Below are 22,088 nucleotides of genomic sequence, written 5' to 3'. Positions count from 1 at the left end.
TCTCACAAGGAGTGCTGAGCTGAGCTGAGCTGCGCACATGGTGAGTACCCAAAACACGCCCAGCACCTCATCCAACCCATGCTTAGGTGTTCCTCTGGCACCTTTAGCTCACCTAAGCTCCAGGAGCTTGCAGTTACTGCTAAAAGGAAACCCAGGAGAGCTTCCCCTGACCTGGCAAAGCAGATCAGGAGAGGCTGCAGGGCTGCCCAGGCCTGTTGTGTCTGAATCCAGCCCAAATGGGTTCCAAAAGCAACGATTAGCACAACTATCTGTGCACTATTAAAAGGATGTGGTGTTTGAATAACAAAGTAAGTATGTGCATATTACAAAGTACCTGAGCCTATCATCTTTCTAGCCTACAGATAACTTTTTATACCAAGAACTACAGGATTCACCAGCAGGTATAGAATACAAAAGTATTTATTAACTTTCATGAAACAGAATATGGCTTAAAAAAGTCTTATTAGGTCCCTCTTGAACTTTTTCTCCTTCTCTAAGAAGGAGAATCAGTCTCTCATGAAAATTTGTGAAAATTGATAAAAAAATATTTAACCCAAAATACAATCGTCTTATAGAATGCTATGTGAACTCTGGGCAACAGAAGCTAACCAGTACATGGAAATAAAACACTGCCTCTACACATATAAAGAGAAGAGATAAAAAGTAGCAGAGATTATTTATCTCTATTATTAAAACTTTTTTAAAATTAAGTTTTTAAATAAAACACTTCCTAGGTGTAAACAGTATACTGCATAAAACACAGCTAAAGAAATTTAAATGCATCCATCATTTCAGTTCCCAGACCTAGTTAAATCTGACATATTTCTCCTGTGGATTCCTGAGCTGATCTTGCTTTCGAACAAACCACCCGTCAGGAGGAAGAAATATGTATTTTTCAATATTTTAATTTTTAAACTTTTCAGAATTTTTAAAATTTTAGCAAGCATCTTTCAAAAACATATTCCAATGTAAGCTTAAAGAAAAAATATCCTGCCTTTGTCAAAATAATTCGCAAACTTTATTGGATTTTTAAAAGCCTAATTACAGGACAAAACATGCATTATGCATTTTGCTAAAATTCCAAAAACAACTGCAGAATTTAATCATATTAAAAGGCTCATATCCATAATAAATACCACCAGCTTAAAAGCAGCCTGAAATTTTTCATGAGTTTTAGTATCAGACAAATGCAAATGTTCTACATACTGTTGTTCTTTTAGAAGTCTGACATTACGTTGCAATGGTTAAAGCAAGAAACAGGTCAGCTGAAGACTAAAGAAAGTCCCTGTCTTTTGAGGAGACCTACACTTAGTTATACAATACTGCTCTGGAAACAGTCTGTCACCAAAGGCTTGGCAGTTGGCTTCTGCTCAAAACATACTCTGCTTCTAACATTCTTCAAAGGATTAAACCATAATTGATTCTGGCAATACACATGGTAAACGTGATGTGCAGGGGGTTGCCAGTGGACATGGGGCCCTTACATAAAGGGCTGTTTTCTTTGTTTAAAATGGAAAAAAGAGTGGGAGGTGTGGAGAACAGTGAAATACAAAATGAGTCAGAATCATAAACCATATTTTTTGAATCAGATTTCAACAACCACACATGCAAAAAGAAGGCTTCAAAGGTGGCAGAGCTTCTGAATTGGTAAGACAATTCACATGTTCTTAGTTCCATAAAAAAAGATAGAAGCTATAGTTATGTACATCCTTCTAACCACTCCAAGAGTATTTCAAGTTGAACTCCAGAGAAGCCATCAGTATCAGTCTGAAAGTGATGGGGAACGGATTGATCGTGCACTGGCTGGACTGTTAGAGAAAACAAAAGGATCCTTTTCCTTTTCTTTAGTATCATGTTTATGTTTATGTTTATGCTTATGCTTGTGTTTCTTCTTCTTTTTCTTGTGCTCATGGTGGTGATGGTGATGGTGGTCGCTGTGTTTTGAGGAGTTGGATTCTTTGCTGAACACAGAGAGTGGAGCTGCTGAGACAGGGTGCATGTTTATCTCCCCCGAAGATTGTTCCTTACCTGAAAGAATGGATACAGTGGGATTAGCAAATGTTTAACCTGCATTGTTTCCAAACATAAGGAATTCTGAAACATTAGATAAAACCTACATTATCATTTAAACATAAAACCATGGAATCTGTTACAATGCTTGTACCATTTAGCTTCAGAGAAGGTTCTGAACATGCCATTCAAGTTCTCACACTACTGACAATTTTTAGAGATTTTTACTGACAATTTTTTTCCTTCCTCAATAGCATAAAAGTGTCCCAGACAATTGGGAACTGTAAAGAGCTCTAAGAAACTCTAAGTCATACTAGCTTCCTGAAATTCATTTCTAAATAGAGTAGGAAAGCCACTGAATAATGCAAATATAACTACTTGTGAAAATTCTCATATAAAGTGCTAAGACTGGCATAATAAAGTGCATTTTTGGGATGTGAACTCTTTTTAGCCGGGAGGTAAAGCTCCCTGCAAGAACATACAAACCTTTTGATAGTGGAAAACTAAATTGATTTTTCTAAAAATTGCCTCTTGCAACCAATTTAGCTTATTTCAAAGATTATACAAGGTTTTTTTTTCTTAAACACAACCAAATCCCAATAAAGATAATGATACCATCTTTATCACTATATATTTCACAAGTACACTAGAACTAGTTATATACTGAGCAAGCCTGGTATCTGAACCTGAGGAAGGAGATAAGATCCATGACATCTCAATTCAGGAATGACTTTTTCATTCTCTCTTTGGCTAATTCAATATTTCATTTTTTCAGACAGACTGCAATAGCTCCAATAGTAGAGATTACAGGGCATTACTCCAAGGATACCTTTGTGGAAGAGTGGAAACACTTGGAAGGTAGGAATACTCAGATTGCTTTAGTCAGAAATTGAATCAAATCACTCACATTGCAAGGATGCTTTAACAACTCCATAAATGTAGAAAAGCACCAGCAGATTTTTGAAGGCAACTAATCCTCTAAGTATTACTTACAACAGATTTTCTTCATTACTACATTAAATATGGGGCTTTCTCTCATCCAGTTTTTGGTGAAAATATCCCAATTAAATAACAAGAAATGATGCTATTTGATGTTCCTGTGCAATTATCTTTTTCTGTATATTTGAAAACACATTTATTTCCCAGTACATCTTTTTGTTGGTTGGTTGTGTAACTCTAAAGGCAAGAATGATTTGTCTGTGGTAATGATTCCTGGAAGTCTAAAGAGACAGCTCCCTTTACTATGACAAACAAGTACTGAGAAAAATTTCCATGCAATCTTTCTAGCCTCACCTGAAAGACTGAAGACTGATTCAATCCTGCATATATATAGGAAAAACTCTAGATTTTCCTATATATATGCATACATATATGTACAGCTGTTCTGGATTTTGTTTGTTATAAATATGTCTGGGAAAAACAAAATTTACATCTATATGAAGTGTTTAGAAGTCAGAATAAAACCAGAATTTTTCTTTTTTTTTCAGTGAGGATAGTCAATAACTTACTATAGGACATGGTGGAATTTCTACTGCTTGAAGTCTTAAGCAGCAAAATGATGTCTTTCTAGAAATATGTTTGGTCTTAACCACAAGAGAGGAATATGGTGCAATATAAAATTCTGTTGAGGTTATGAAGGAGGCTAGTTTGAAGTACAATAGTTTTGTATAAACTTGAAATATATATCTCTAATATAAATCTATTTTAAAAGGCTTTAAATTTTATTTAATCAGAACTAAGCAGCAGTAAGCTCATGTTACCAATGCAAAAATTTAATGTTGGAACTCACAACTTTACTTTTTTATGTATCTTATGGCAGGTAGAGGAGATGCACACCAATTTCAATTTCCTCTTGCTGACTTTAATGCATACCTACTACCATTTTTTACACTGTCCGGTGCTATTCTCAACAATGAAGACAAGTGTGCAAGTATACTGCATTTGATAGAAAAAGGTACAAGACTGCTTTACTATGTAACTATTTCAAATTCTATTTTTAAAAGGAATTCCTCCCATATCTAAACCTATCCCCATAACCTGAGCTCCTTCCTCTAAACATCCACTGTTTAGACAACTTTATTTAGCAGCTGCAAGAATACAAAACCAGCCATTAAACAGATGACACAATGGTGAAAAAAGGAGTATATCTGGCTCAGGGCATTAGAAAAGGAAAGGGTGGAGGCTGTATCTCAGAAAGCCAAAGCAGGCAGTATTTGATGCTGTTAAAATAAGCTGCAGTAGTTACAGGTGAACTGTGGCAGTGACACAAACAGAGCTCCCAGAAACACAGAAATAAAGGTCTTAGCAAAAAGTTTGAAGACCACTGGTTGGTTGTATGGAAAATGTACAAAAGATGACCTAAAGTCCTGAAGACATTCTCATATGTTCTCAAGCTACAGGCACATGATACATTAATATACACATGGCAAAATCAAACCAACTTCAAATAGAAGAAAAAACCCACACAACATGACACAAACTCTTAAAACTTCTCAGCTCCATTAATTCCAAATTGTGGAGTTATTTTTGTATGGAAACTAAACCTCTAAGTCTAGACACTACATTTGTAACAACCTCAAACTGAAGCTAGGCCTCTGAACTTAAAAAATTTTAACCAGAACTGGTATAAAAACACTGGTTAAAGTCTGCAGGGATGATGTAGCAGTAGTGTCAAGTGAAGATGGAGGATGCAACCAAACAGACTTTCCTGACTCTGTTACATGACCTGCCACTTGTGCTAATTTCCCGCAGTTTACTGAACTACCAGCTCTCTAAGGCAACACTGTATTATCACCTCATTACTTATTTTAGGTGTGTTATTCAAGAAATCTGTTTGTTAAAGCATTTAAACACCAGTGACTGGGTAAGTTAGGGAGCAAATACAACAGTAGTTGAAACTACCAGGACCAAAGGGTGGTGGTGACCACCTAGAGAGGCAAGAAGATCTTCAGGAAAGGGAGAAATGAGATCCAACTGCAACTCAAGGGCTACTGACACTTAGGGAGGCAGTAAACATAGGTAATATGGAAAAGACGTCAGTAAGAAATGAAAGAATGACATTACAAAAATCTGCTTCTACTGAGCCAGGAGTACACACACCATTTCTTCCGAGAGCCACAACAGTGACACTAGTCTCTTGGGTTTTTGAATGCAAAAATAAAAGCTATCCAAAAAATTTCCTCCTACTGTTAAAGAGTGCTTTGAAACCAAGAATCAAATATATCAATCCTGGATGATGGCTCCAAAAGACTGGTCACAAACTACCAAACTCAGTTGTGTGCCAAAATGGACAGACCTATAAAAGCTCTATCAAAAATGTTACAGATCTCCATTTTCTTCCTACTTAAAGCCTATGCCAGGAACATGACAAGTGTAGTTAAGGAAAATAGAAATTGCCTCACAGGGAAGTATTATCATCCTTTTATCAACAGGGGAAGAAGGACTGATGCAAAGAGGCACAGAGCACTCCCTCTTCCTGCAGGGAACCCACTTCTTCCTGGCACAGAGGGCACGACTGAAACCACACACAAACACAAAATAAGTGGAGTGGAGGGCGAGCCCAGGAGCTCCTTCTGAAGTGGTTAGTAGCATTCCTTGGAAGAAAATGCACATACATGTGTCTGTCCACATGGATCTCCTCCTGTTTAGGATGTGGAGAGGCCAATGTAATTGTTGGGTTTGTGGTGTTCCAGCTAGCTGGGTAGGTGCTTAAAATTAGACAGGATTATGATCCTATGGGGGAAAGATCAGAATATTTGTGTACCATTTGCACCAGGGAAAAATACAAATGCTGTAGATGTTGTGAGAGAGAATAAAATATGAAAACACAGATCTTGTAAATAAAAGGGATTTGGATCCTGATAAGCTTTAAAGTAACATTTGCTGTCATAATACAAATTGCTGTCAGATAATTCTAACACCCTGTTCACTTAAGTTTTAGTGCTCATTGATGCATTAGCATTGAACAATATTGTTGGGTAGAGTGTTTCACCTATTTTTCCCATATTTTGTTTTTGAATTTTTACAGTATGAAAACCTGTAACTTGAGACTTTAACATGCCGAAAGGCTTTTGTGAGATGTTTCATATGGTCCCTCCTATGCTTCTGATTTTGTGTGAAGAGAGTGGGATGCCACAAACTTACAGCCTCTGTTTCTTTGCATGGCCAATAAACGTAAAACAGCTGGCTGATACAGGATTTTTACAACTTGACACTTGTTTGAAATTATCCCATTTGCACCCTAATTTACTGAAACATCAGAGAGGGAGAAGACAAGTTCACAAATCACAGCAAAGTCTGAAGCCCATGGTCCTGAGGACAGGCTGATGCTGCAGCACCTGACAAGGACAGGCTCTGGGAAGAGGGGGAGGTTGATACAAGTGCAGAAACACTTCATGTGTCTCCCTCAGAAGCCAAAGAAAGCTCACCAATGAGAAAGGTAATGCACTCTCTTCGCAGAGCAGCTGACGTGCATCTCTGACTAGCATTTTCTCTAAAGAGAAAACATTCAGAAAATGGAAAATACCATAAAAACAGTTTCAAAATGACCCTGTTTTTCCTTATTTCTTCTTTTCCTTTTAGTGTTACTCTGGAAACATCCAAGACACACTATTTTTTAATTTAATGCTGTGTTTATGCATCTGTTGAACCACCAACAAAGTACATAGAAAAAGTTACCAAGCATAAATGATTTCAGGTTTCCAGAATGCCATGTCCTGTAATTAGTCTAAAGAACCAGAATTTTCAAATTATACATCTCTGAAAAGGGTTATCAATTTTCTCTCTAGAAAAGTGCTCTTTTAAGGTCCATGGGACAAAAATTAAAGTTTGAGGGTGAAAACCAAAGGTCTAGTTAAAAAAACAAAACCAGCCAAAGGTTTTCTGAAGATATGGTAAACAAATCAGTTAATTTGGAACCTACATAAACATTTTAACTAGTTAAAATTTACAGATTCATTTGACTTCAATTTTTTAGTGCGATTTAAAACCAGACAGACAATTTCTTATACCTATAACACAGGTAAAACTAAAGTATTGTATAGACAAGTTGGTGTTTTAACTAAAATGCAGTTGTTACTGGTAAAAAGTTTGCTTTTCTCATCTGACTTTCATTTAACAACTATATTGCCTTAGACTAAAATAATATCTTAAATGTGGTGTTACTTTTACTACATTTATTTTAGTATTCTGGAACTTTCTAGTGAAATCCCTGGTTTTGAAAGAAAGAACATCTAAATCAGGAAGCCAATTCAGAATACTTTGTGTTCAGTTTCAGGTAGTTCACTTGAAAACCTGCTAGCCTTACTCATCCACTAGCTTTGAGAGTGATTAGTTGTTTTCTCAGAGACATAGCTACAGTATTATGATTTTTTTATTAAATCATGGAGTTGTCACACTGCAGCCACATACTGATGCAATTCGCATTTCTGTTGTCACTATCTGCAGGGTTTGTTTCTATTAAAGCTGTTTTTTTTTAGAGTAAATCACTGGAAAACACCATTCCTTGTGAAGTGTACTATCAACCACATACTACTTTAGTGAGACAAATTTATCTAAAACCTCAAAGCCTATGAGGTACCATTTTGGAAACAGTTATATCTTGAGTAATAAAGTGTAACAGATACTGCATTAATACTATATGTTATGAAAAGGTATTCTATCAGAACAGTTGTAACAACATTTACCTCCTTAGAATGTAAAGCAAAAAGCCATCATGGTGCCCTCGAATCCAAGAAGTGTTCATTTATGTATTTGTCTGTGTGCTGATGTTTTCAGAGCACTTTTTGGCAGAGAGCCACTAAAGGGTGGACTCTGAGGTACTGGTGCACTCTCAGCTAACTGCAGAGGACTGGGCTTCTCACTCAGTTTGGACTGAATTCCTATTTACTCCTGCATCCAAACTCCAGATGCAGTGATTTGCACCCCAGGCTTGGATCTGCTGCTGTAAAAGTACTGTTTAAACATAATAACTACAGTAGTTTACACTTTACTGCAGCATATGCAGCATGTCCAGTTTCAAAATGTTTCAGAAAAAAAGTCAATCCAGATAAACTATAATTGCCTGAAAGTGCAGCAACTGTGATAAACAAGACCACAATCTGATCAACATTATGACTGTGGTATAGACCTCCAAAGTTTCATCTACACAGTAAACAGAGCAACCACAAAGTCAGCAGCACCAATTTCCAATTTGACTATCCCAGAAAACTGCAAAACATTTAACAGAATGGCCAAGGAATCTGTTTGATCTGAGTCTGAATGCTCATGATGTCCTCAAAGCTCACTGCCCCTGAGTGTCATCAGAAAAAGAATGCCAGTGCACTAAGACAACATCACTGTATCTTATTTTTCTTTCCTTTGCAGAAATAAAGAAAGAATTGGATGCTGCTTTTTATCAACTTTCAAACCATCAAGACTAGTTGGAAAAAGTTCATTTAAGTGTTCATCAGTGAGGAGCTATAATGACATGTCACTGGCAGACCATCCAGCCTACAGCCAGGCATTTATTTTGGAAGCAGAAAAGACCAGGCCAATCAATAACCACTGAAAGATACAGCAGAACCTTTTAAAGGTTACTTCTGACATACTGTACTTTCAGATGAGTGAAATATTAAAGAAGTGTACCTTTATCTGATTTCACTGAATTCAACAAAGCAAGACAAGTCACCTTGCAGCCTGAGAGATCAAATATGTTGCTTACAGAAAATCTCATCTTGAAAGTCTTTTATCTTAAGTGAAGGGAGTGTTCCTAATATTCTTGATGATTAATAGCAAATAAAATCTGTTCTCACATTAGAAATGTAACCTTGCACAGCCTTGGAGGTCCAAAGGAGGCTACCAAGTTTCCAGCCCTAAGGGCAGATGAGTAATCATCACAACAGCATTCTTTAAACAATTCACAACTAATGTTTTGTTTGTTTTAATAGTTTCTTGATAAAATTATTAGATTCCCCTATAACTGCCAGAGTCCACAGTTTTACTATCATAGTTAGGATGCTTTAGTAAGATTTAAACCAATTATTTTCTGTATGAACTGGACAGGTGTTGTAATTGTAACACTGAAACCCGTCATCCAGCACGTGTTGTATTAGAAAACTTTTTGTTATTGTCTCAGCCTTAACTTTTCACATCCATGGGCAGAACCATGCAAAAACATTCTCACCCTCACTCCCCCACCCCCGACTTTTAAAGGAAAATATTTTCCTGGTGTTAGGGGGGTTACATCAACTTGACCAAATAAATCCAAATGATCATTTGGGGTGGTCTGGGAAATGGGAAAAAAACAACAACACAACAATCCAGCAATAAACCACAGATACTACAGGACCCAACGTGAACTTCCTCCTGGCAGCTGCTTTTCACATGCTGTGCTCAGCTGATGACCTAACACCTCATGTGACACGTGCGGACAGAGCCCACAGCTGGGGGAGGAGCACTGTGGGCGGACTAAGAGCTCACTCCTTCCAAGGAGTCAGAACTGAGGCAGCTTCACTAACAAGACACTGAGACCATTTCAGAGCCTCCTGTCAATCTGTTTTACAATAACCACTCCCTGAAATGCACCCATCCTCCATCACTGCTGTAAAACCTCACAGGCTCTGGGATTCTCTTTGTAAAACAGAATACTCCTATGTGTGAACAATTTTATTTATGTATGCTTTTATTCTTCCCCATCTGTTTCTTCTCAGCAGTATACCATTTCCTAAAGATTGAACTAGCTTTATAGACTCAGTCTGTAAAGCATATATCTCTGCTTCTAAGAAAAATGCGATGAATAAGAAACAGGTGAAATTTTAGAAGCAAAAAATATGTGAAGTGGAACTATTTCTAACCACACAAACAAAAATAAAAAGAATAAAATAATCTGAAGTGTTTCAAAATAATGTTTTTCAAAGGCTTACTATTTAAAATGAATTCTGGTGCAAAACCTGGCATTTGTCTCATTATTACCTATGAAAAAAATGCATCCGAGTGTGCTGAATGTCTAAACAACAGAGGTGAGAAGGTCATTCAGGACACAAGTGAGACTTGAAGTAGCTTGTGTCTGCAGGGGGTCTATAAAAGCACCAGTTAAGTGGCCACTGCTCCACTCTTGGTCAGACTTTACCCTTCCTGACCCCCAGCACAAACTCAACCCACAACAGTCCCGGAGCACAGACCTGGCGCACAGAGGGTCCCCTAAGTCCCATCTGTGATGGATTTGGCAGACTTTTGTTTATGACTTTATACTCCATAGAGTGTGAAAATCTAGTGAAAAATTTGTTCCAAAATATCATGTAAGAGTTACAGATACTAATCCTCAGCAGATAGCTTTGCACTTGCATGCCCCTGGATGCTTTATTCTGTGCCACAACAGAAAATGTGATGGTTGATAACATTGAGAAAAAAACTCAAAGCAGCTTTGAGAAGTTTAAACTAAAGCTTTGCAGATATAGGCTCCTAAGTTCATGAGAGTAACCTATATGCAGCCTGCCCCTTTACCCTGTTGAAGTTAGTAAAAAAGCTGTGGGTTTTGCTACTCTAGATACCTAACAGCAAAGCTGTCCTGGTGGAGTTGGCTGCAGGCACATGTCATTAACTGAAGGCCATCTGGAATCCAGAAACTAGACCTCCCTGTGTTTTAATGTCCCCGTATGACCTTAATTTCTTAGCTGAGAAGTGACAGGAGTAACTTTTATTAAAAAAAATAAAAATCAAAAGAAGGAAATAAACTCCCTTAGTGGCTAGAGCATCTGCCAAGGAAGGAAAAACATTATATCCAAGGCTCATAACGGGGTATGAGCCTCCAGCTTCTGCACCACTGGCACCAAGGCACCAACCTCAGCAGGATCCTCAGGGCAGCAGCTCCCACCAGCCCTTCTCTTAAATGGGGCCACTAAACTGCCTGGTCACAGGGAAAGCAGGTAAGGTCACCTGTCAGCATAGCTCAGGACCTAGGGCAACTCAAGATGGAACCAACACTCCAGATCCTGCTGCTAAGGTCTGTTTCTGTTTTACACTGGGCAGTCACTGGATAAAAACAGAAAACAACCAAGGGGGTAATTACTCTGAAATCTAAACACAAAAACTTCACTTTTACACAATACAGTACTGCAACCTTAAAATCTTGTTCTGAATCTGTATGGAAGATCCCTCAAAATGCTTGGTACATTGTCACATGACTTCAGCTTTGCTCCACTGGCACATTCTGGAACTGAACTTCAGACACATTGTTAAAACATTTTGAGAAAATGAGACAAACCACCAATTTTTTTGGCTACAGACAGAGAAACAAAGAAGGTGGAAGTTCAACCTGTTTTAAAGTTTCTAAGAAACACTATGCCTTGAGAATAATTTTGTCAAGTATTGTATAAAAAAAGATACTAAGAGAAGTAATTAAAGAAAGTAAGGGCTTCAAATGAAACAATTTCACTCACAGATGCAATCCTTTCAACTTTGGAAAGCCCTTCTAAATATCTTTGAGGCTTTAACATTTGCCAATGTTAAGGTATAAATCATTAATATTTGAGAGGTTTTTTTATCTGAGGACTCTTTCTATTTTTTTAATCTTCAAAATTGTAATTTTTTAAATGACACCAATTTCAAAACAAGTTTTACCTAAATACTTATGGGATTCTAATTAAACTTGGTGCTGTTCTATTCATTCCTTAGCTTTTTACTTTCATCAGCATGATTTATACTTGTCTTACTTAGATATGTGTAAAAATACATATGCATAAACTTCTCTGTGCATCTACTGAAACCTAAAGAAATATTCTTATGCACCCTTTCTGCAGTTCCTGGAATTCCAGTAACATTTAACACTTACCAACACTGTAAGTATGAAAACAAGCAGTATTAAAAAACACCTCACAACTGAAGTAGTTAAAAAAATACAACCACCTTGCCTATAAAGTTACTCATACCTGGTGTGGATGGTCTCTCCAGCATATTCAAATGATGGTAAATGAAGGCTTGGCTGTCATGAACTGTGTCCATATCAATTTCCTCTTCCTCTTGAGAGTTTGAGAACTAAGACATCAGGAAAAAAAATAAGCAGATGCTAATAATTCATAAAAACATTACTAAGCAGAATTTAATATATTTTATTTTTGAGGTAAACTGGGGGTGAGAGGGAAAGGAAGTGATATCTACCACTGCAAAAGAATAAAAATTCAGTAAAATTAAAAAGGGTCAGTGTCTTTCCTTCTTTCTAATTTACTGTGAAGCTGTGTGAACAAGAGCACTATCTGTCAACTTTAGCTCTTGCCAGCCAATAAAGAATCTGATAGGAAATGATTTTGCCAAAGTAAGCAAAACAACTGCTGTACATATATACACAGCATGCCTTTTGTTTCAACACAGCTTCAAGGGAAGCCAGCAGACGCCACTGCTGTTATTCTGAACACCCTACACATTGTGCAAGTTGAATTTCCATTTCTTACTCTGATTTTGAGTTTGACTTTACTGTCTTCATTCTTCTCTAGTATTTGCCCTGGCTCCAATGGAGACCCGAGTGGCATATCAGCCTTCCTCTTCACCCCCTGCTGATGACCAGAAATGCTGGATGCTGTTTCCTTAATAAGATGATCATCCTCCTGAAGCAGCATTAAAAGACCAAAATTAGAAGATAGCAAGATCCATGTTTCAGAGAAAGCGACCTGATACCTGAAAAATCTTCTGAGTAAAGTGGGTGATTTGAACAAAGTTTTCTCTGTAGTTCTGGCAAGAAGTATTTTCTAAAACCCTGTATGGATTTGTGCCAACCACTCCTACAAACATAGTTTCTCTTTAGTTCTATCCCTGCTCCCTCTGCATATCTAGCATTGGCATCTTTTCTGTCACTTCCCACAATCATGGTACTGTTGGTGTGCAACAACATTTGCTGCCTCTGAATAGCCTGTCTATAAATCTGTGCCTTGTGGACTCTCCTCAGGACAAATCTCAGCTGAAAAACTGTGATAGCCTCTGATCTACACATGGGATTTAGCTAAATCTTCTTTTAGTTTGTTTTAAAAGCTAAAGCTTACTTTACTTAGTACAAATCATGAGTACTTATAACTTTTTCTTTATTTTTCTACAATATTTATTAAAAAAGAATAAAACTGTTTTGTAAATTACTACTAAGATTATAAAAAGAGCAAGGTCAAAGAAGTAGAAAAATAGGAGAGTCCTAAGTTACACATATAGTAATGAAAATAGGAGATAGGTGTTTCAAGAAATCCAACAGACTAAATTTAGAAGGTAAAATAAAGCATCCACAGAAGCAAACATAATTAAAAGCTCACTAAACACTATAACAGGCACAGATACCATATACTCTAAAGGGCATATACTGCTCCCCTGAACTGCTCTTCTTCTATCCTACAAAGGGCACTCGAGCCCCAAAACTCTTGCCCTGAACAGTTCAAGCTCCATTTTATGAAGTGGGTAACTTCAATCATCCTCAGCAGCTTCAGTGGCACTACTCTATCAGTACTGATTTTAACACATTTATGCTCTCAGTGTATGTCTAGTTTAAAGAATCTAGTTAATCTGATAAATTTTATCACCTGTTTACTCTTATTTCCCCTCAAATATGCATTTCCCTTTTTCATGCCTATTACTTTGTCCAAGGCACTGCTATTGTGAAACACTTCTGGATTAACTTTGTCTGATGTAAGAGGCAGTCTTTGTTTTACACTACTGGAAAATCAGTTCCTCAAATTTTGGGGAAGTTACAGTGAAAATGGTAACCTTAAGGTAAGGGGTAGGAAAATGAAGATGAGGAACAGGAGAAGATACAAGGGATGAAATACAAACTGAGGCTTATACCAGTGCTGTATTTCCACACCAGTGCAAGCCAGTACACTGCTAAATGAAGCAGCCTCATCCATACACGGTTCTCTCCTGGGGTGCCACAAGCATTTTTACAACTATGTGACAAACTGGCTCAGGAAACTCAAATATCTGTTCATAAAAAGGTACTGTTCAACCAGATCCTCCCTGATCCAGCCCACTGTTGCAGCAACCACTACTATGCTAGCACAAGGGACAGGAAAGTTCAGGAAAAGAAGAAGAAGAAATCTTTTGGTACTCTGGCTGCAAAAAAAGTTCGGGTGTTCATTAAACTGCAGCCTAAAAATCTGCCAACAAAATGCCTCCTGCTATTTAATTCTAATGCTTAGGTGCAGCAAATTGGACTTACAACATGCTCTGTAAATATGCAAGACAAGTCTAACAATATCTGACTCTACCAGCATTTTCTCCCCCTGCTGGAAAGGGCCTGCAGGGTACTGTTAATTAGTACTCTCAGCACACTTTTCAATAAAAACTATTTAGACATTAACTATTATAAAGTAAGAGTAAACAATCCTATTCAAAAGCTTGGAAAGAGTTTCAAACATGCTAATCACATGCTGGTTTTGAAACTTAAAAAAAATTCACTTATTATTTCCATGTCTGTTGATTTTTTCCCCCCTCACAATTAAATTTGTCTAACAAAAAATACTTGGTCTTGCAGCAGTGGCAGTTATTTTTGAGGAAAGTATGACCTTAATAGTTCATAAAAATTTATTTTCTAACTATGCAATGGAATATGTGTTAGGACTGAAGCCTCCAAATCCAGAAAGATACCAAACTGAATGTATGCCATTCTTCAGAAGTTGTTACAAATCCTTCAGAGCACAATACCAAAGTTCAATGCAGATGTGTTAAAATTTCAACTTTCACTTTAAGTTGTTTAAAATGAGGAGTATCCATGTATTTTAAGATGCAATAGATTTACTGATAAAAGGCTTTGTTTTGGAAAACTGGATAACTTGCCTATAAGAAACAGTCTCATGAAAAAAGCTTTCATCACAGCATCAAACATTTCTGTGAATCATTTCATATCTCATAAGCAATATATAAAGTTTCATAAAGAACAGAAATGATGAGACTAGAAAAAAAAAGTAAAAAGTTTGCATACGCAATGCAAAACAGTTAAAAAATGTATAAAAAGTCATGGTATACACCAGCTTTTCAAGAGGACAGAATAAAGAGCAATGAGGTCAGAAGGTAGCTTAGGTAAAGCATGAGAGGCTTGAACACAATACAAAATTAAATCAGCAACCCATGCAAGAACTCGGCGCCAGCTGAATAGGATGGATGCAGATGTTTTGTGCTTACGGTGTTCTGAAATCCTACTGACTGCCCATGATTGTTAGAACTGATCACAGGCTCCTGATTATTTGCAACTGATTCAGGGATAATTGTTGGATTGAGTACAGCCTTCTTTTCTTTCAGGTTAAGAACAAGTCCAAGCTCTGGTAATGGTAAACAGGAAGGTCTGCTGAGGCCAAAGAGTGTGAAATAGAGGTCCACAGCACCACATCGTAATCTCCAGTCATGTGAAGTTCCTAAAATACAAAAGAGATTGTTAATACAGAGATAAAATCACCTCCTCTCCCACAAATGTAACAGTTTAAGTAATCCAGGCCCATCAGAGTACGGCATTTTCTGTGCTTAAGATAGACTTCCTTCATTATTCCTGCCTCTTATTAGCTCTTACTTGCTTTCTTTGTAAACTTTCCTGTTTTAAAGGAAGGCTTTAAGTTTCCTGAGTTCCAAGTTAGACAGGTTTAGTAGACCAAGACTGGAAAAGCAAATGCTATAATAACATAATGAAAAATAGAAGAAAAATAACCACACCCATATGCCTTCATTTTTCAAGCTGCACTCTTTAAGTTTTTTTTTACTGGACAACTAAATAGAAGACTTTGTTACCAAACTGGCTTCCTGTATCAATGGATTTGCAGATATTCCATAAATCTGTGGAATATCCACAAATATTTGTGGATATTATTATACTGTATTATATTGTTTCCAATATTTCTGGATATTCCACAAAATATAGTAAGAGCTTTAAGCATGACTAAGATTTTTACTCTCTGGAAACTGCACTAATAAGAGAAATGCACAAGCATGCTTTTTAACATCATTACTACATCATGAGCTTCACTGAATACTCAATACTTTAATTTGTATTCATACTCAAAGTATGTATTCTTACTGCATAAAGCAATGCTTTATTTTTTATTATTTTTCACTACAAACTGTGTACTGCTTTAATATCTTCATAGACAAATGGTCTAAGCACGTTTGGCACCAATCACAACAGAAAGACATTTAACATCTGGTGCAGTGCTGCAAATACAGCAGTTCTGGTGTTAACTCAGCCCAGCTCTTGACTGATTGCAAGTTTATTGAACATATTGTTCCCTAGCAGGAATTGAACTATATCTGGTAAACACGACACAAATGTGCCAACTGCCATATTAATGTGGCTGTGCAAGACTTAGCACAAAATAAAATTACAAGATCTATCCCTGTAAATAGTAGTTTTATAGGGCCAAAATAGTGTTTGGAGTAAGCTTAGCTTGCCCTTACCAGGGCAAATTACCTTACAAATTACCAGCTACACATACCCAGTTACAAATGAAAGCAACATGAATACTAATCTGGACATTTTTAATATTAAAATACTCCCCAGAGAATGACACATTCAAAAATATTAATTGTAGAACTATTATGATATTATCAATTTAATTCAGATTTACACAGAAAAAAACCCATTACATATATCAATCAGAGTCTGTTCTCCATTACATGTGCTTATGCTAAATGAAAGCAACTCATGATTCTAGAATCATGCACCTTTAAACCTGGCTGCTAGCTTGTCACATCGCAACAATTTTTTTCAAGGCAGCCTGGAATGCCACAGTTATCCCTTACAGAAAATTAACTGAAACATTATGTCATCTTGAGGCATAGAAATTTAGGTGCTTAAAGCCCCATGAACCTTAATAAGCATGTATACCCTATTTGTTACTTGCAAAAAGAGGTAATGCTTGTAACACTGCACACACTCTTCTCTCATGAAAAAGCAAAAACAAATTCTCTGATGGGAACATCAAAATTGTTTATTTTCTGTGTCTGACACTTGGCAATTCCTATGAAACTGAACTACTAGTAGTTTCTCCACTTCAACCCCTGGAGTGTAGCTGTAAACTTTTAAACACTGAATATAATGACACACAGAGAACAGAAAGCCTGCAATGACCTAAAAAAGCTACATAAATGTTTATATGTAATCTGTGTGGAAATGTGCCAGATGTTAAAGGGCAGTTTGTCAGGACTGGATAAAACTGCTTCAGTAATGAAGAACAGTCAATGGTAAAGATGCAAGCCCTTCTCTCACTAGGATCTTTCGTAATCTCACAAGGCAAACTGAGTTTTAGGTCTATAATGCACTTCTAAAAATCTCATTTAAATTATCTGTATCAATGCTGTCCTCTCATATTCTCTGAGAGTTTAGAAAAAGAGGACAAAAAGAGACCATCTAATGTAAAGCAAACTCTAAGTGTAACACAGACACTGTTATCTGAGGAAACACTTGCTTTGTACAATTTTTAACATTCCAAGTATGATTCTGTGCAGGACGACATCAAAGCACACTACATCAGTAACCAGAAGAATTAAAAACAAGGTTTGGTAGCCTATGTCACTAAGAGTGTTCTGGAAGTACATAGATGATATTCAGCTTCTGAGACTGGATTTTCAATTTCTGACTACTGAAACTAAGAGAGCTTTTGGCATATTCTGAAACAAGTTTTTAATACTTCTTTCAAAAAACCTCACAATAAAACTCTAACACAACAAAACCACTAACAAATCAAAAACCCTAACCTGAATTCATCAGTTTCCAAAGCTGATCAACCAAAGCTTCATTACATAAAGGGGACTCCATATTCTTGGTGAAAGGTGGATTCTTGGTCAGCATATCCAAAATCTTATGCCTGAAAGAAGCACAAAAATAATCTTTATTAAATCCAAAAGAAAAACCCTAAGGATACAAAGTCTGTTCAGTTTCCAATATTCTTACAAACTTATTAAACTTACAGGATTACTTCCAAATTTTTAACCAATGTTTTATGCCTTCTTTCTTCTTCCTTCTGTCCACAATAAGCATTAGACACACATTCACCATCAGCAGTATAACTCAGAGATAAAATAAGGTGCAAAGCAGCAGGATGTTTTTAGACATAACTGTTAACAGTTGTAGGCTACATTATTAAGCTCTTCTATTTAGTCATGATCATTTTTTGCACATTAACTTGGAAGTTTACCAAGAAGATGTAACACTGGCAAAAAAACTCCTTACATACTGATATCCAAGAGTTTTTAAATTAGTGTAAATGTTTATGACTGATACAAAATGGCAGGCCCAAAATCAGTGACTTGCACGCTTTCCTGGAAACAAACAATGCCATCTCTTATGTTGCTTTGGTTTCTGAAGATCCTGAACTTACCATGCTGCTTACAGTATTTACAGACTGAGCTGAAACGAGATATATTTTTGTTTCTTCAAACCTGGCCTTGAAAACATTTAATGAATTCTTTGTTTCATTACTTATTATTTTAACAATTTTTCTCTGTATAGCCAGCTTTCATCTTGCAGTCTGACACATTTGGAACAGAAGACTCTTGCAGATACTTTTTTCTTTTTGCATTTTCTTTTAAAAGAGGCTAAAATATTGCACTCAATTCAAAATTTAAACTCCTCTTTAAAAGGATACAAATAAAATTAATCTCCTTCTTAAACTGAAGCTAAACCTGTATTTATTTCCATTAACAAGAATGACAGAAATGAAACAGAACAACCTTGCAGCTATGGTATTTTAAGAAATCACCTATAAAGAGAGAGTAAAAGTAATATTATTTAACTTTGAAACTCAGTATTTCAATGGTAGTAATAACAATAAAGTGTTGGGAAAAAACAATTATTATGAACCTTGGTGTTCACAGGTTTGTAATAGACATGGTTGGCTGAAATACCCAACCACTCATGTGAAAATGAAGTTGAAACAAGAAATACTAGAAATTTCACCACATTTTCACATGATCCTTTCACCCCATCTACAGTCTGATAATTGTTTTACACCCCTTGGTGTCCAAACATTATGTGCACTATGTCTCAGCCTCTGTCTTTTCTAAATATCATGAAGAACTTTTTTGCCATATGCAACATCATATTTATACTCTTTACTTATGATCAGGAAAGAATCTCTAACTTCAGACTTCTGCCACAAGGTAGAACAAAAAAGACAAAAATAACATAATGCAGAATAAGAACAGAATATACTAATTTTTGAGATGTGAACTGTTGAAACATCTAAACATATTTCAATTAACGTAAAATAACAGGAAGGAAAAACAGTTTTGAGAAGAAGCACTTAAGGATCTGATCTATTCTAGTGATTCCAGGTGAAGAATTTACTTAATAGCCTCAGCATTAGTAAAAAAACCTGTCTCTTTATTAACTCACCTTATGTAGGGTACAGGATCATTTTGAACCATTGAGAGCAGCCACTGTAATTCTTCATAGCTCCTATCAACTGCAAAGCAAAATAAAACAAAATGCCTAGTAATACATATAAACTGGAAGGATTTTGATGAAGACAATCATGAGTTTGTGAATTAGCACATAAAGAGCATGAATCATTGCAACTAAAGAGGAATTCCACTAATTACAGAGTAAATGCAAAGTAAAAAGTGTCTTACTTTACATGGAAATATAAACATTTACAAAATTCTTACATGCTTCAGTGGTTCAATACCAATCAATTTGACTATTTGCATGAGCATTGATTGGGAAAATCAGAGTAAAGGCTGATCTAGATATTGTGTGCTTCCTAAAATGAACACATTCTAATATCCTTTCAAGAATCAGAAGCATAACATCTTCTGCAGAGAATATGCAATTCTCATACACAGGAATCTGTGAAAGATTACTGTCTTTACATAGGACAAAAGGGGGACTACTACAGGGATTATATAAAACTGCAATCATGCTCCCCTCATTAGCCTTCATTAGTTTTACAAATCATTATACTTTGCAGCTAAAATGGATTTTGAAACCTATCAGCACATGCTTGTAGAAAATTGGAAACAAAGTCAGCTTGTTAGTTTGAAATGTAACTTATATTACAAAATTTCTTTGATTATCAGAGTAATATTGCAGAATAGGAAACTACACAGGAAATCATTATCACTCATTACACAAAACAAGAAATAATTTTTATTGTGATCTTTTTGTCAGGTGCATAACAGTAAAAATTTTTACAGCAGCATTCTCTTCTCATTTCTTCAAAACAATGAAGACAGTGTATTAATCATTCCTGAATAGAAAGGTCCAAAACCATTTCTATTGCTTCCCATCTTGTGGTCCTAGCAATGTATTTCTTTCTTCCCCTAGTTAATTGTCTTTTTAGCTCTAAATACCTAAGTTCAACCTTTCTTCCTTATTTTGGATTGTTTTCAGCCAACAATTTTAAAATATAACTTGTTTAGTCCAACTACTTCTAATACCTGTTATTTTTTTTTGTTATTTCACTACAGTAAGTTGCTTTTAACAGAAGAGACATTTGTTTATAATATAAGAACCAGCACTTCATTCTATTATAAGTTTTAAAAATGCTTTGGACAACTAGAACATAAGACCCCTTTCTGGGCTAGGAGAATCAACTGCATTAAAATATTTGTTTAGAGGATGGCTGGAGAGTCTTTTGCAGGCCACTTGCAAGCCAGCCCTGCTCTTCCCAGCCAAAACAAAGCTGGTTACACTGGTGAGGCTCCACTAAGCCCTGTTTAGAGGCAGAATGTACCCTGTGTGTAGCTCCCATAGTGCACTGCTCAGAGCATGGCCACGCAGTTCTGGATGATGCCAGAACAAATCTGTATCCATACACACCAGATCTACAATCTCAGATTTGCCTTAAAAACTAGAAACCTTTGAAAAACTATGCAGAGAACATACTTTTAAGGGATTAGTGACTTCCTGTGCTCAGCTCAATGCACAGCTGCTCTTCCTGGCTTGGGAGAGAAGGCAGCTAGAACACTGCAAACAAAAGTTGTTTTGCATGAAACAAAAATAGTACTTTATTACCACACAGCAATGAATTGCAACAATGCAAACATGAAGTCACAATCATTAACAAAATGTAATTATTTTGACTAACAAAATGGATTTTAAAATGCTTTTTAATTAGAAAATGAAAAGTCTGGGAGATTAATCCTTTAGGCTGATTGTACTGGATAACAAAACCAGGTAACACCACACTTTTGTGATTAAAAATATAAATTATGTTTTAAACTTATTTCTGCTAGAAATTAAGCAAGTCTTCCCTGCTATTTGCCTTATAGTGTAAACTAAGCCTCTAGGCTTCCAAAGCTTTGCAACTAATGCATTTGACCTGCTCTTCAAATTTATATAGGAACTATGAAACAATTTGGACGGCAATGATAAAGTTAACCTGACTTCAGGCAGAACAAATCTTATTAACCAGAAGAACCATATACTAGGCCTGGTTTGGAGACCTCACAAGATCATCTGCTCCGGCCCTCCATGGGGAAGGGAGCCTAGATGTGATTATCTAGCACTCTGTCCAACTGCATCTTGAACATCTCCAGCAACAGTGACTCCACTACATCCATGGTGAAGCTGTGCCACTGACTGATTGCTCTCACTGCAAAAAAATCTCTTCTTGTATCAAGATGAAACATCTCTTGGTGCAACTTGTACTTGTTAATCCTTCTCCTTTCCATGTGGAGGAGACAGACACTCCATCCACTTGGCAGCTGCACTTCAAGTACTGGAATATTGTGATGAAGCCCCCCCTAAGCCTTCTCTTACCAAGGGAGAAAAGAGGTAACTCTGTCACTCCTCCCACACAGAGCAGGTCCTGCACCCCTCTGATAATCTCCATGGCTCCTTTTTGGACCCTCTGCAGTCTGCCCACAACTTTCTTGAATTGTGAGGGCTGCAACTATACACACTGCTTGAAGTGCAGACTGAGTACCAAGTAGAGTGGGATGATCACATCTCGGTCTCGTTGCTATTGCCCCTGCAGAGGCAGCGCAGGATCTGATCTGCTGCAGCCACACACTGCTGACTCGTGGGCAGCTTCTCATCCACCAAGACCCCCAGGTCGCTTTCAGTGACTCTGCTTCCCAAGCACAGGTCCTGGCCTGTTCTGGGCTCTTTGGTTATGCTGCCCCAGGTGCAGGACCTTGCACTT

General features: G+C 36.8%; 1 protein-coding gene across 3 annotated transcripts in view; it reads right to left on the bottom strand.

The window, feature by feature from the left end:
- Positions 1–404: 404 nt before the first annotated feature.
- The window catches only part of TAF2 (TATA-box binding protein associated factor 2), a 60,478-nt gene continuing 38,794 nt past the window's right edge, over positions 405–22,088 (bottom strand). For 2 of the 3 annotated variants that reach the window (XM_064706569.1, XM_064706568.1), the window contains exons 21-26: positions 19,337–19,406; positions 17,698–17,807; positions 15,139–15,368; positions 12,435–12,587; positions 11,916–12,021; positions 405–2,028 (exon numbers count right to left, since the gene is read on the bottom strand). In XM_064706569.1, coding sequence (XP_064562639.1) covers positions 1,763–2,028; positions 11,916–12,021; positions 12,435–12,587; positions 15,139–15,368; positions 17,698–17,807; positions 19,337–19,406 — 935 coding nt within the window. In that variant the 3' untranslated portion in view covers positions 405–1,762. The remainder of the gene's footprint in view (positions 2,029–11,915; positions 12,022–12,434; positions 12,588–15,138; positions 15,369–17,697; positions 17,808–19,336; positions 19,407–22,088) is intronic. The other variant, XM_064706570.1, reaches the window with a different exon arrangement.

The sequence above is a fragment of the Zonotrichia leucophrys genome, chromosome 2, assembly GCF_028769735.1.
Source record: "Zonotrichia leucophrys gambelii isolate GWCS_2022_RI chromosome 2, RI_Zleu_2.0, whole genome shotgun sequence".
Classification (NCBI taxonomy): Eukaryota; Metazoa; Chordata; class Aves; order Passeriformes; family Passerellidae; genus Zonotrichia; species Zonotrichia leucophrys.
This window is presented reverse-complemented; position numbering and strand designations above follow the sequence as displayed.